The sequence below is a fragment of the Rhineura floridana genome, chromosome 6, assembly GCF_030035675.1.
Source record: "Rhineura floridana isolate rRhiFlo1 chromosome 6, rRhiFlo1.hap2, whole genome shotgun sequence".
Classification (NCBI taxonomy): Eukaryota; Metazoa; Chordata; class Lepidosauria; order Squamata; family Rhineuridae; genus Rhineura; species Rhineura floridana.
Window position 1 is genome coordinate 151,640,943 of NC_084485.1, and position 15,789 is coordinate 151,656,731.

The 15,789-nt window shown below is 42.0% G+C and overlaps 1 protein-coding gene across 19 annotated transcripts in view; it reads left to right on the top strand.

Moving 5' to 3' along the window:
- The window catches only part of RABGAP1L (RAB GTPase activating protein 1 like), a 371,757-nt gene that overhangs the window by 92,145 nt on the left and 263,823 nt on the right, over window positions 1–15,789 (top strand). For all 19 annotated transcript variants that reach the window (XM_061634135.1, XM_061634138.1, XM_061634125.1 and 16 more), the window contains 3 exons: window positions 5,416–5,518; window positions 6,497–6,663; window positions 15,259–15,403. In XM_061634135.1, coding sequence (XP_061490119.1) covers window positions 5,416–5,518; window positions 6,497–6,663; window positions 15,259–15,403 — 415 coding nt within the window. The remainder of the gene's footprint in view (window positions 1–5,415; window positions 5,519–6,496; window positions 6,664–15,258; window positions 15,404–15,789) is intronic.

A 15,789-nucleotide genomic window follows, 5' to 3' on the forward strand; every position in this document is an offset into this window, starting at 1 on the left:
AGTCTGGCACTCTGTTCTTACAGCTTAACCCTTCTACTTCAGGTTTCACTCTCTCTGCTAAAAACCCTGTCTGTGAGTCTCACAGCATGCTTCACTGACCAACACTAACAGCATCTCAGTCTTGTGTGGATTGAGCCTCAGTTTATTAGCCCTCATCCAGTCAATTTTCACAGCCAGGCACTGGTTCAGCACATTGACAGCCTCATCTGAAAAAGATGAAAAGGGGAAATAGAGCTGCGTGTCATCAGCATACTGATGGCAACGCACTCCCAAGCTCCGGATAACCGCACCCAACGGTTTCATGTAGATGTTGAACAGTATGAGGAACAGAACTGACCCCTGTGGAACCCCATACTGGAGAGTCCAGGGTGCCAAGCAATGTTCCCCAAGCACCACCTTCTGGTGCCGACCTGCCAAGTAGGAGCAGAACCACCGCCATGCAGTCCCTTCCACTCCCAACTCATCCAGTCTTCCCAGAAGGATACCTTGGTGGTTGGTATCGAAAGCCACTGAGAGATCAAGGAGAATCAACAGAGTCACACTCCCCCTGTCTCTCTCCTGACAGAGGTCATCATACAGGGCGACCAAGGCTGTTTCCGTGCCAAAACCAGGCCTGAAACCCGACTGAAATGGATCCAGATAATCAGTCTCATCCAAGAGTGTCTGGAGGTGGCCTGCCACCTCTCGTTCAAGGAGCTTGCCCAGGAATGGAACATTTGCTACCAGCCTATAATTATTAAGATTTTCTGGGTCCAAGGAGAGTCTCTTCAGGAGTGGTCTCACTACCGCCTCTTTCAGGCAGCCAGGGACCACCTCCTCTCGCAGAGAGACATTAATCACTTCCCTGGCCCAGCCGGCTGTTCCATCCCTGCCAGCTTTTATTAGCCAAGAAGGGCAAGGATCCAGCACAGAAGTGGTTGCACAAACTTGTCTAAGCACCTTGTCAACGTCCTCAAGCTGCACCAACTGAAACTCATCCAAGAAATTGGGACAAGGCTGTGCTCTGGATACACCGTTTTATTTATTTATTTATTAAATTTCTTAGTTGCCCATCTGGCTGGTTCTCCAGCCACTCTGGGCGATGTACAAATTAGCATATCCGTGCAATAAACATTAGAATCTGAGCCAATAATAAAATCTATCTACACATCTAATAACATAGCAATCTAGTAAACATTAAAATCTACACCAATAATAATAATAAAATCTAATCCTCCCCAAAGGCCTGCCCGGTGGAAACTCATTATAGAGGGGGCAAGGCGGAGATCATTAGGGAGGGAGTTCCACAGGGTGGGGGCCACAATTGAAAGAGCCCTCTCTCTAGTCCTCACCAATCTGGCTGTTTTCACTGATGGGATAGAGAGAAGGCTTTCTGAGGCTGATTTTGTTAGGCGGCATAACTGATGATGCTGAGGCGCTTCTTCAGAGAGACTGGCCCAGACCGTATAGGGATTTAAAGGTCAAAACCAACACCTTGAACTGGGCCCGGCAAGCCACTGGTAGCCAGTGTAGTTCTTTTAACACTGGAGTTATGTGATCCTGCCGGCGGCTGCCTTTGATCAGGCGCACCGCCGCATTCTGTACCAGTTGCAATTTCCGGACCGTTTTCAAGGATATCCCCACGTAGAGCACATTACAGTAGTCTAAGCGAGAGGAGACCAAGGCATGTACCACCGACGGAAGCAGATGATTGGGATACAGATGAGGTTGGTACAGTGCTGCCCGGCTCACAGCCGAGACCTGAGCTTCATCTGCTATAACACTGGAGTCCTGGCGGATGCTAAAGATTTTATCCTGGAAGTGCCTAGCAAATTCATTACAGCGGGCCTGAGATGGTTCTACCATGTCCTTGGGACCAATGTGTAATAGTCCCCAGACAATTCTGAAGAGTTCCGCTGGGTAGCAAATTGATGATTTGATAGTGGCAGCAAACTATTGTTTTTTTTGCTGCCCTCACTGCCCCTAAATACAGTTTACCATAGGCACTTACCAGTGTGTAATTGCATCCACCAGAAGTTCATCTCCATCTGCATGCAAGCTGTCTCCTATATTGTTTCATCGCTCTCAGCTCTGGGGTATACTATGGAGCCATACGAGCTCTACACAGGAGAGGGCGCTCAGGAGCAATCATGTCAACCACCCGGGTCATTTCTTTATTCCACACTTCAACCAGGGTTTCGACATGAGTGCCAGCCCTATCAGCCGGAAAACTCCCCAGAGCCCTTTGGAAACCATCTGGATCCATTAGTCTCTGGGGGCAGAGCAACTTAATAGGTCCCTCACCCGTGCAGAGGGGAAAAGCCGCTGTAAGTCTAAACTTCAGCAAGCAGTGATCTGTCCATGACAGAGGGACTGATGTAAGGCCCCCCACATTCAGATCACCATCTCCCTGTCCAGTTGCAAAAACCAAGTCTAGAGTATGCCCTGCTACACGTGTTGGGCCAATGGCATGTTGGGACAGTCCCATGGTTGTCATGGAAACCATGAAATCCTGAGCCGCCCCGGATAAGGTGGCCTCGGCATGGATGTTGACATCCCCCATAACCAACCATCTGGGGGATCTCAACAGTACACCCGAGACCATCTCCGTCAGCTCAGCTAGGGAGTCCGTTGGGCAGTAGGGTGGACGGTACACCAACAGAATCCCCAGTCTGTCCCTCTGACCCAATACAAGGTGCAAACACTCCAGACCAGTAGTCACAGGGACAGGGTGCTTGCAGAGGGAGATGGAGCTCCTATAGACCACAGCAACCCCCCCTCCCCGACCCTCAGGTCTACCCTGATGGTGAACCAAGTACCCTGGCAGACATAGCTGGGAGAGACTGACTCCCCCCTGCTCACCCATCCAGGTTTCGGTTATGCATGTCAGATCAGTTGCCTCATCCACAATTAAATCATGAATGAGGGAGATCTTATTATGCACTGATCTGACGTTTAGCAGCAGCATCCGGGGGTCTGAGAGCTGGCCGATAGGGCAACCAACAAACCTGTGGGTGTGGGGAGGACCCGAACAAGGCACAGTTGTTAACTGCCTGGGCCGCATTCCCCTTACCTGGCAAGTCCTCTTCACAATGCCGTATCTCCCTCTACCCGTCACTACACTAATTGGGGGCCCCTCAAGTCTCCCTACTTGGCTGTGAGTCCTCTCTCCCAGGCACATAAGACCTGCAAGTCTCACATAAAGCCAGGCAATCTGCAAACCAGGAGCCACCTCAGCCAGCCACCTTATGTATTCCCTCCAGGGAAGGGACAGGTGGATGATATTAGCAACAGCTGGCTGAGTACCTGGGGGCCTGGTCCTGCAAGGCATGACACCTGCAGAGCAGAGGTCCAACAGGGAGAGGGCGGTGGTGGTAGCCAAGCAGCAGCAAGCAAGCAAGCAGGCAGGCAGGCAGGCAGACAGCCGCAGCAGATGTCTCTCCCTCTTCCCTGGGCGATGGTAGTCCCCTTCTTCCTGTAGGCACTGGGTCTAGGTATATATGAATATATAGCTAGTAGAGACTGAGGGGATACAGTTGGTCTTTCTTTATAAATAAGCGCTGTGTCAAGTTGTCCAGGATGTGCTCTTGCAAAATCCACTTGAATGTTAAATAGCCTCTCTTGGAGTCAGAAATGAAAATGTTTGCTTCTTTGTGAAAATGTGTCTTTGACGTAAGGACTAAAAACAGAGTGGAATTTGAAATTCTCTTCCTTCTTAATTGGTGTGTTTCCTAGGATACGTCTCAGTAATGGTTGTGTAGTTCAGTGCACATCCTGTGTAGAATCTTTGATTGGTTCTCTACTTGCATATTTTATTGCATGAAACTGAGTCCTTCAGAGGCTCACCTTCCCATGATTTTCCACGTGATATCCTAGAAGGCAGCACTGTAGGGTTGCTTTCCTGGAAGCAGGACTGCTGGTAGGAAAGATCTTTAGCTTGATTCATATACCAGCGTAGAATAATTTTCCCTTATCCCCTTAGCAGATCTGTTCATGGTTGGCTGAGATTATTTACAAGTAACTTTTGTGCTATTCTTTGGAGTGAACTGTGCATTTGCAGTTTAGAGTATAAATTTATTCCAGGAGAATGAAGGTAAATGAGAAGGCCCTTTTGCTGGAAAGGAACTGTGTAAAGACTCTAAAGGCAAAGATCAATATTGCAAAAAAGGACTCTGAGGGGATCTTTAGCTGTGTTGTGAACCTGGTTTCTTTCTGGCTTCACAATTTTAACAATTGACATACATGCTAGTGAATTGAGCTCTGGTTCAACCATCAGTCTTGCCCCCTCTTCATTCTTCATATTGTGCTGCTTGCCTGTGTGTGCATGTGTGAATGTTTAAAGCGCTGCATTAATGTGTGTTCATTTCTCTATTCATCCATCACCTAATTTAATTTTTTTTTAAAACCCTGCCAATGTTTATAAAACAGCTCAGGTATATGTGTATTTGTGTGTGAAAATATTGTAAGCAAGAGCCAGTCAGTGCTATCAACAGTGCTTCTGCTGCAGGCTTGCAGATTTCCCCCTCTCCCCAAATGACCCTAGAAAAGTGTACATATGTTTTAAGACCTCTTTCAATTTGACTGCACTCCTCTACAAAGGTTCATTTGTCAACTTCCTAAAATATTTACTTTTCTGACTTAGTTCTTCAGAGAGTTTAATTATATCATATATATTATATAGGTACTGTTGGATATGGAGTGGCTCCTTGAAATGTTCAAAATGCTCTAAATTTTCCCATATTAATTTTATGCAGTGCTTTGGGCTGATTTGTACTATATATATCAAAATAAATATGAATGGTTTATCAACTATGCCCACAACTGTCTAAATTTTAGGATTGAGGCTTTTGTCAGTATCCCCTACCATTACCTTGTAAAATGTATCGTTGTATCTAATGCTCTGTTCCAGCTATCACTATCAGGGCTACTTGGTGCAGGAATATTTCTGTATTCAGAAATGTATTTCTGGCTACTGGCTACATATTTTGCATGGAAGTTGAATGTAGACTTACAGAAATTTGAAAATCACCTGGGAGTGAATCATTTACAACCCAGCAGTAGCAGGCAAGACAGTGGAACTATTTATATGTGCATATTTACATCTTCATGGTAAGAAGAACCATCTACTTTGGGATATTTTTCTGAAGTTTTGGTGTATTTTGATGTATTTGCTAGACAGATCTCGTCATTGATGTAATTATTTTCACAGACTTCACATGTTGCCTTGGATCTGTAAACTTTCATATGCATACAATTTCCATGTGAAATATGCAGCTGGAGACCAGAAGTGCAACATTTTGGCTCTGTTTAGTGCTAATCTCCTGCACTAATTGGGAATAATAATTATTAAAATGAATACACTTGTCAGAGAGCTGTCCAGGTGTACAATTGATAAGTGAGGGTTAATCTTTATAAATGTAATGGTTGTGTTCCTAGGAGTCCATGGGGAAAAGCTCTGATGGAAAAGCTTACATTATTACTGGGATTTGGAATCCTAACACACCTACTTTTTTAGTCCTAAATGAAGAAACTTCTAAAGGTAATTATGCTTTTAAATGCTACTTGTAAACTTGGTACTTCATATAATTTCTGGAATGCAAGTGAATTGAAGAAGTAGTACAGCCTCCTGAGTCTTCATAGACCAGACTGGATAATGGAACAAATCACTTCAGCACTAGGGCTGCATACACAACTTACGTGTAAAGCACCTTCCCCTCCAAGAATCCTGGGAACTGTAGTTTGTTAAGGGTACTGGGAGTTGTAGCTCTGTGAAGGATAAACTATAGTACCCTGCATTCTTGGGGGAGGAGGGGTGTGCTTTAAATGAATGGTGTGTATGCCGCCCTAAGTGTACTGCAAGTTGGTTAAAAGGAATAAAACCTGTGTGCATGGGTTCCAATAAGAAAAGTAAGAAAATAGGAATCATCCATATCTCTGTTTAATCTGTAATGTCAGCTCCTTGTATCTCCGTCAATTCACCCTCACACATACGACGTTCCCTGCCATCCACTGCCTTCCCCAATTTTCTCCTGACTAAATCTAGAATTTCCCTGCCCAGAACTATTTGGCTTATTGCTGCATAAGGAAACTCTGGATTTAGTTACGAGAAAATTGAGGAGGGCAGCGGTTGGCAGGGAGAGTCATATGGACAAGGGTGAATTAATGGGGACACAAAGGGCTGACATTACAGATTAAACAGAGGTATGGATGAGAAAGGGAGGAGACCCAAAGGAAAGAGGAAGGAGAAGAAGAGAAAGATCAGAGGTTAAAAACTTGAGAGAAGTAGGTTTTCAGATGCTATTTAAACATTTGCAAAAAGTGAAGGTGTGGAGAGTTCCAGAGAAATGGGGATACCAAGTGAGTGGGTGGAGGTATGAAATCATTTCAACTTATAGCTTAGACAAGAGAAGACTGTCAGCAAATAGGAAACAAGATGGAAAAAAATGTTGCTTTCGTGCTATAATATTTAATCCTCTATTATTTTATGTGAACTTGAACTTGCTGTTTTGTGCTACAGATACGCGTGTGTACATGACTGTAGCGGTAGATATGGTGGTCACAGAAGTGGTAGAGCCAGTTCGTTTTCTGCTAGAGACACTTGTACGTGTCTATCCTCCCAATGAGCGCTTCTGGTATTTCAGCAGAAAAACTTTCACAGAAACGTTCTACATGAAATTGAAACAGGTAATGCTTTTTTTTCTTTTTAATAAATAAAGGTAAAAAATACCTTAACAGGACAATTCAAAATGATTATTCACTGCCCAGCTGGAGCCCCGGTGCACAATGAATGGCCTTGAACCATCTCTTTCTTGTACAAACAGGATTGAGGGTTCTTATGCTTTCCCTTTAGCCTTGTGGCCATTCAGAGTCCTTGTATGTCAGGTGACATGCTCACCTAAGCTTGTGCAGTCTCTAACAGCAGTTTGAACAAGCCAAAGTGGAAACCCCACCTAAGACTTTCTTAGGACTGAGGGTGTGTCAGGAAAAATAATGAGAGTTACACAGAGGAAGAATTTTATACTTTTTATTGATTACATAGTACGCTATATAGATATACAAGTCCTACATTTATTTATTTATTTATTTATATTATTAGATTTATATCCCACCCTTCCTCCCAGTACGAGCCCAGGGCGGCAAACAAAAGCATTAAAAACGCTCTAAAACATCATAAAAACAGACTTTAAAATATATTAAAACAAACGTCCTTAAAAACATATTAAAGCAAAACATCTTTAAAAACATCTTTTTTTTAAAAAAAGCTTTGAAAGCATCTTTTACAAAAAGCTTTAAAAAAATATTAGAAAGCAATTCCCACACAGATGCAGACTGGGATAAGGTCTCTATCTAGTAGGCTTGTTGAAAGAGGAAGATCTTCACTAGGCGCTGAAAAGATAACAGATGGCGCACGTCTAATATTTAAGAGGAGGGAATTCCAAAGGGTAGGTGCCACTACACTAAAGGTCCGTTTCCTATCTTGTGCAGAACGGACCTCCTGATAATATGGTATCTGCAGGAGACCCTCACCTGCAGAGTGCAGTGATCAACTGGGCATATAGGGGTAAGACGGTCTTTCATGTATCCTGGTCCCAAGCTGCATAGGCCTTTGTACACCAAAAGCACCTTGCACTTAGCGTGGTAGCTAATAGCTAAGACTCTGGCTGTAGCCAGTAAATCAGAATTATTCAGTAATACAGTACAATGTTAAAGACTGTTACACAGTATCTTACATCATTTAAACTATTGAGGTATTCAACATATTATTCCATATAAGTCAATAATGCAATCTAGATATCCAGATGTCTTAACACATACTCATAGAAAAGAGAAAAGAATGAATATGTTAAAAGCTTACCCATGGTTTCTAAGTCAAGCCTTGGAGTTCCAGCAGCGAGCAAGGCAGCAATTTTTTGGATCAGTCAAAAAGCCCACAACACTACTGAGAAGTGAAAAAGTGGGCATAGAGAAACAGCTGTCTGTGGCTATACAGGTAATTGGCAGGCTTTTTGAAGTCTGATGACTTGGCCTGCAACCTTCAGTCTTTCCTCAGTACAGTGTGAGTAGCAGCACTCAGCATGTTGGATCCACATTTGTGGCTCGGTTTTGAGCTTATTCCCCCATGGAGCCTGAAGCATTGGAAATGCCTCTTCCAGGACTTTGTGTCATAATCCCTCATGTTTTTTGCCCTGGCCATGGAGCCACTGATGATATCGGTGAAAAATAATGCTAACGTTTGCCGAATAGGTTCACTGAGTATGTGGCCTTTATGTCCCATTTACTCTGTTAAGGAATTGATGAAAGAATTTGATCAATATGGCAAGGTCTCAGGTTTTCATATAAATTACCAGAAGTTTGAACTAATGTGTATTTCCTGGCAACCCAGCTTGAGATCCAAAAATTGAAAGATATGTGTATCTCATTTTTGTTACCTTGAAGATCTTATCCCAAAAAACTTAGCAAAAATAGAACAGTTAAATTATAAGCCTCTAATATCTGGACTTAAAGTAAAAACAAAAGGTTGGTCACAAACTCACCTATCCTGGTTTGGTAGGGTAGCCTTTGCAAAAATGATGCTTTTGCCGAGGCTACTCTACTTCATCCAGGTGCTCCCCCTATGGACAAAGGAGAAAACGTGCAATGTTGGCTGGCATAATTTGAGTTGGCATAATGTTGCTTCTCTCTCTCTGTTTAAAAATATTATTCAAGGCAACCCTCTCACTCCATGGTTAACAATGGAATTTGAGGGAGATGTAAATACTTTGAGGCATTCCATTCCTGGTTAAACAGCCTCAAATTCTTAACAAAATTACTGGCTCTTAAAGTTGAGTGATCTTAAGGTATGGAAATTTAAAGCTATTGGCACCCTCAACCTCCCCTCTGGTACCAATATCACCTCACCCTTTCTTTTATCACTTTGGGTCTGGCAATTTGCTGGTTGGGAATGGGCCTCACTATACATTATTAGAGACTTTTTTAAAGACACAAAACCATTAACTGGTTTTCTGCCCCAAGATGCTTTAAAAAATGTTCCATATAACTTTATGCAATTGCATCATATCCTTCATGTTATTGCGGTGTGTCAGATTAGAGCTCAAGCCATGAGGCTGCCACCTGCATTTGAAGGATTAATAGCACAATATAATGTTTCGGATAAGGGTATTATGTCTGCTATTTATTGTATTCTTGTAATGTGAATGTCTGGCTTTTACGAGGGCTTAAAACATTTATGGGAGTATGACCTGAGAGAAGAGATTCCTCCAGATGATTTGGGGGAATTATGGAACTCTGCATCCTTTAAAACAATGTCTACCAGGGTAAAGAAAACTTTTTGAATATTTTCCATTGCTGGTATATAACCCCATGCTTGTTAAGTAAAATCACTAAATCGGTTGACAATAATTGCTGGCGTAACTGCCTCATAGGATCTTATTTCCATCTATGGTGTCTGTGACCTAAATTAAATGCCTTTTGGTTAAAGATCTTCAGAGAGGATTAGATAAATCCCAAAGGAAGTGATTAACCTTAAACTAGACTTGGTATTAGTACTCAGCTATTCAGCCGTATCTTTGATGCATAAGGGCTTGATTCCTTCCTACTAACAGCCTTAAAACTGACTGTTACCAATATTTGAGATTCCTGGACATTGACTTGATGAAAGACTGGCATGAAGAAATGTGGCAGCTTGTTCTCATGGAAGGACTGACTTGGCAATTAAGAGAGAGGATTCAACATGCATTTATAAAATTTTATGAAAACTGGTTTATTTTTATACATGCTTTATATGCTACATAAAATTTGAACACAGGCTTTGGCCTCATTTGACTCATAGGGATGGAAAGATCTGTCAATTTTGGGTTTTTTTAAGAAAAATCCTCAAGAAAATTCTCCTGCATTTTAGTGCAAATTTCTCCTCCTGAACACATTTTTGCATGCAGATTCTGACTAATGTACACATTTTTTGCAAGTAATTTCTCCTAATATAATGCATTTTTGGTTGTTGTTTTCACTAACATATTCATTTTTATGCACATTCCCCCTAATATATACATTTCTGTAAACATTGGTTGGAGAACTGGACCAGAAAATTTGGGCAAGTGTGAATTTTGAAGAAAGGCTGTGTTTCAGTTCTCATATTGTTTAGGAAAGTGCAGATTTTATAAATTCGACTGTAAACATGAACTGAATCAATTTCTGCCCCTTCCCTATTGACTCATGACCATATTTGGAAAGACTCTTTCTTGATGGATCAATATTGTAATGCATTACTGGAGTGATCATGACTCCTCTGTTATTGTTATATTTTTTTGTCTTATTGTTTAAAGAAATGAAAATTAATAAAAAGTTGTTTAAATTTTATTTGTTTATTACACCCACCCAATCTCCTCCCAGTAGGAGCCCAGGGTGGCAAAATGTTTTTGTAATGCCCAGCTGGGACCCAGTTTAGGTAGGTGCTAGGTGACAGATGAGGGAGTACCAGAAGCAACTGGTCTTTCACTAGAAGTGATAGAATAACCTTTCTTCCCTTATCTCCTCTTGCTCTGCAGCCTGATGGAATGGCTGCTGCTAGGTGACAGGGGATGGCAAAAGACAACCTGACCAATACGTTTGCGTGTGTATGATATCGGAGGTTGTTAATCATAAAAGGAGGTGGGAGAAATCACATTGCATCCTGTATACTATCACTGTTTTAACACTTACTACTCAAATTATACAGCCACGACAGTCATGAACAGAGAGAGTCACGACACGAGAGTCACGACAGCCATGAATCGCCCTGTGGGGATGGTTAAGCATTAGGAGTACATCATCTGCAAAAAGATTTTTGTGCTCTGAGCCTCCAGCTTGGATGCCTCCTATCTCCGGGTTACTCCAAATTGCTATAGCAAGGGTTTCAATAACAAGAGCAAATAACAATGGAGATAAGGGGCATCCATGCTTCATCCCTCTGCAGAGTTTTATGTGGGAAGATTCCATGCCATTTGTACAAATCACTGCTGATGGCTCTGAGTATAACTGGTTTATTAGATGCAAAAAATGAATTTTGGAAATCAGTTTCTCCAATAGTGTTTTGAGGAACCCCCAATCCACTCTGTCGAATGCCTTGAAGGTATCCAGCGAGACTAAGGCTGCCGAGAGTTTGTGGGTTTTTTTATTATTTGTATGACATTCAAGGTTCTGCAAATGGGGTCAGCAATATTTCATTTGGGTATGAACCCTGTTTGGTCTGGGCTTATATAATGCCCTATAAACCTGTTCATGCACTTAACTATCATAGAGGACAGTATTTTGACATTTTGGTTAATAAGTGCAACAGGACAATAAGAGCCTACCTGCTGGGGGTCCCTATCTGGCTTCAAAAGTACCACAATCTTTGATTTTTCCCATGAATCAGGGATATCGTTTCCCAACAGGATGGTGTTAAAAAGCTCAGTGAGCCATGGAGTGAGTTCAGACCTAAACTCTTTGTAAAAATTGCTAGTGAACCCATCCTTCCCCGGGGACTTGCCATTTAAAAAAGTATTTATGGTCCTGCTCACCTTTCTCTGATATTCTTTGGTTCAGATACTCCTGATGCTCAGGAGAGAGAAGTTTTGGCAGAAATTGATAAAGGAAAGAAGTAATGTGTTGTTCTTCAGGGGAGTCAGATGAGTACAGATTTGAGTAAAAAGCCATAAATTCTTCATTTATGCATTTGTGCTCTAAAACTATGGGCCTCAATCTGTCCTTAATGCCAGAAATTAGGTGTCTTGAGGGCTGTTTTTTAAGGGCATTAGCTAACAATTTGGACCCCTTGTTGCCAAATTCATAATCATGCTTGTGGATGTGCGCCATTGCCATGTAGGCCTTATCCGTTTCAAGGGACTGCTGTTCCCTTTGCTTATTGTGGAGAGTTTAACCAATAGTTCTGTCTCCTGTTCTCTTAAATTCTAAATCTAACACTACAATATCCTCTAAAATGGAATTGACCGCTTTTGGCTCTCAAGAAAGCTAGCTTCTTTGATACAGTGTCCCTAGTGAAGGCTTTCATAGTGTCCCAAATGATACGTATGTCAACATCCCAATTATTGAGTTAATAATTGAAATATTGAGTTAATACCTCCTTCATTTTAATGACTGTAAGCTCTTGAGAGAGCAGATTGGAATTGAATTTCCAGGAGAATGCCCCTCCGGGTGGGAATAACCTGGATAGCTCCATCAAGACTGGAGCATGATCTGACACTGATTTTACCCCATGTCAGCTTTCAAGAGTTTCCCCCCAAAACCTTTAGAGATAAAAAAGTGATTGAGCCTGGAGTGCATCTTAAATCTGTTTTAGTAGAACTTATATTCCCTTTCCAGCAGGTGAAGTACTCTCCAGGTGTCTGTCAGATTGCACTGGGTGGTTAAGGACATAATGTTGGAACCATCTGTAGATGAGCTATATTGATGACCGCTTCTGTCCAACATATCATTCAGGCAGCAGTTAATGTCACCTCCGATAATTATGTCTCCATGGGCGAAATCGGAAATAATGTGAAGAGTTTCTCGAAGAAATGTTAGCTGTCCAGTGTTAGGTGTATAGAGTGAACACACAGTTGTGTTTTTGCCGTCTAGCGTGCCATTAACAATGATGTAACATCCATTTGGGTCCATGAGTGAGTCAGAAACTATCAGAGGGCATTTTGTTTTGCTATCAGTATCACTGTCCTTCTGGCCTTTGACGTTCCTTTGGCACAAATTCCTTTTCCTATCCAGGTTCCTTTAAGGAGTTAGCCTTTTTGGTTTTTGCTTTGATGGGTCTCTTGCAAACAAATCAAATGAGGAGAGTCATGCTTAAGTGCTGCCATTTGATGGCTGTGCCAAGGCTGTTGACATTTAAGGAGAGTATTCTGTGTTTATCTAGTGACTGTGTCGTTGAGAAGGGAGTGTTGAGGTTGTGGGCAGAATGTTCCATGGTTTGTTCTGGTGCAAGATCCTAGGTAATTGTACTCTGAGTAACTTCATATAATAAGCAAAATAGTAAAACAACAAAACTAACAAGCGGTGCCACCTGCATGGTTGTGAGGTGCCATGAGGTTTTGCTGAGAAATACCTTGTACTGCTTGTGATCAGGGGAGTTAGCAGGGACCATATACAATGATAGGTCCTCTCCCGCCACAGGGGGTGGGTTTGATAATGACTGAGTGGCCATTTAGAATTCTAAAATATAGTCCTGTCATAAAATTGGAGATTTAAATCTGGGTAGGGCAATCAAGATTTTAAAGTTCAGTCCTCATTGTTGTCTGTGTTTGGGGTGGAGTGTCTGCTGTGATCGCTTTCCGGCCTGAGACCTGTAAGATTAATTTTCTTGTTCCTCTTATCTTTTTTGTGTTTTTTTTACACTCCCATTGCCTGTCTTTCTCATTGCTAGCAGGACTGCATTCCTCTCTGAGTTGCTCATGTATGGGGTTTAAGTGGAGATCTTGCAAAAGTTGTTCTGCCTGACGTTTTGTGCTAGCTGTAAGATATTTCCCATTGTGCAGTACTATTAGCTTGAATGGGAACCCCCACCTATAGCGAATTCTTGCTTCTTGGAGTGCTCCCATGTAAGGTTTCAGCAGCTTCCTTCGTTGTAATGTGTCAGGGCTCAGGTCTTGATATACGTCAACTATGGCATTGTTGTATTTTATTACATGGTGGTTGTGCAAGGGTTTATGGATTTTTTCTTTTACTTTTAATCTTTCAAATTTCACTATGATGTCCCTTGGAGGGCCATCCGGTCTAGCACGAGCGCCAAGTGCTCTATGTGCTCTTTCTATATCATCTGCAGTAAGAACAATATCCAGATTCAAAGTGTTTAACCAGTTCACAAGAAATGCATGCATATCGGCCCCCTCCTCTTTCTCTGGGACTCCCCTCAGATGAATATTGTATCTGTGAGTCCGATCCTCCTGCTCTGCTACACGTAACTTCAGCTCTTTAGTCGCCATTTTAAGCCGTTCTAACTTCTCACTGTGCCCAAGGCCTAGGTTCATGGTTGCATTAGCTGTTTTCAAGATGTCTTTAATCTGGGCAGAAAGCATTTCAATTTTCCTTTCTATAGGTTGCAGTGCTGATGCCCACTCAGCTACGAGTGCTTTCCTTATTTTAGAAATATATTCATCTGATTCAGTGTCATCTGACAGTGCATTCATCAGTTTCCTGCCCTTAGGTGTTTTCTGGCCTCCCCAAGCCATGTCAATTTTGCCTTCATCTTCAGAAGGTGTGGCTGAACTGTCACTTATAGCAGAGATCAAATGGTTTAGGGACTTTAGATCAAGCTCATTGCATGGCCCATGGCATCACCTACCCAGAGATTATTTGTGGTCAGTGTGCTCAGCGATGACAGGACATTAAGTGCAAAAATGTCCCCGTGGCTTCAGGAGATTTGGCTCTAAACCGCCATTTTGCCCAATGGCCAACCATGCCCCCCTGTGTACCACCTTGTTGTCTTACATGGATTGGTGGTATATGAATGTTTTTTTAAAAAATCTGAGTTGAAGAGGCAGGAACTTTATTCCTATGGACATTCTCTGGACTTTCCATATGGCATCTCCATAATGGGTAATTGGTCCTAATATTGATTAACTACTGCTGCTTTTAAAAGTGTATTTAATATTCTCTTTATATTTTAATTGAGTATACAGGATGCATGTGATTATGATTGGCTGTTTTTATGATATGTTTTATTATGTTAGCCACCTTGGATAACTTTAAAGCCAGCTGAAAGCTTTAAAGAATAACAAGCCATGTCATGTGCTCCTGGGGAAATTGGGTCATCCGTGCTGATGGTCATACTGGTGAAGGGCTATAGCTCAGGGGTAGAGCATAGTCTGCTTTGAACTCCAAAGGTCCCAGGATCAAGACCTGGCATCTCCAGGTAGGACTGGGAGAGTTCCCTGCCTGAAACCCTGGAGAGCTGCTGCCAGTCAGTGTAGACAATACTGAGCTAGATGAAGCAATGCTCTGACTCAGTATAAGGAACCTTCCTATGTTTCTGTGTGTCTACGTACATTGTGGGTACCTATTATTCTTCTAGATTGCTTTAACATCCTGTGTTTTCAGTTCTTTTTATATTCTTGTCATACAGAGTTCTAAAGACCCTGCAATATTAATAGAGTAAAAAAACATAAAACAATAATTTTCTCTGTGCTTTACTTTAATGATTTTTCCACACTGAAAAGAACACACAAAAATAGAACAACGAAAGGAAAGATTACAGTAAGCAAAAGTTAACAAAAAGAGCTGTATAGTCTGAAATGCATTTTCTATCATATTTAGTGTGAAGGAAAAAGTCACTCAAATGCTGAAGATATGATTTATGAAGTCTTGAGTCTGCACCGAGATTCTGAAAGAGAGGAAGAAACAGTCAGTCCATCAAGTGGTGTAGACCAAATATCTCTGCAAGAGGATGAAGCTGAAGAGGGTAAGAGTAAAATGACCTTTGATAATACCTGTACAGTCTGTATTCACATTATATTTCATCACATTATATATTTATCTTCCTAATTATGCTTGCAGGGATGCGCCTCAAATAGGAGAGATGTGTAATTACTACTGATAAACAGTAATCGGTAAATTCACTTGGTGATGAATTGCCATGGGCTGAATTCAATGTAGTGCTAAACAGATCATTCTGTTAGTGCAAGGATTTCTCCTTGTGCAACAGAGCGATCTCCCCTTTTCCTCCCTCCATGCCCCCCAAAATCTGTTTTGGGGAATGTTAGGTGCTTGGGAACTGCTGCACAAGAGAGTTGACAAGTGGGCAGGATGAGCCACCAGTCAATCATCTGATGTCATAATGATGTTATG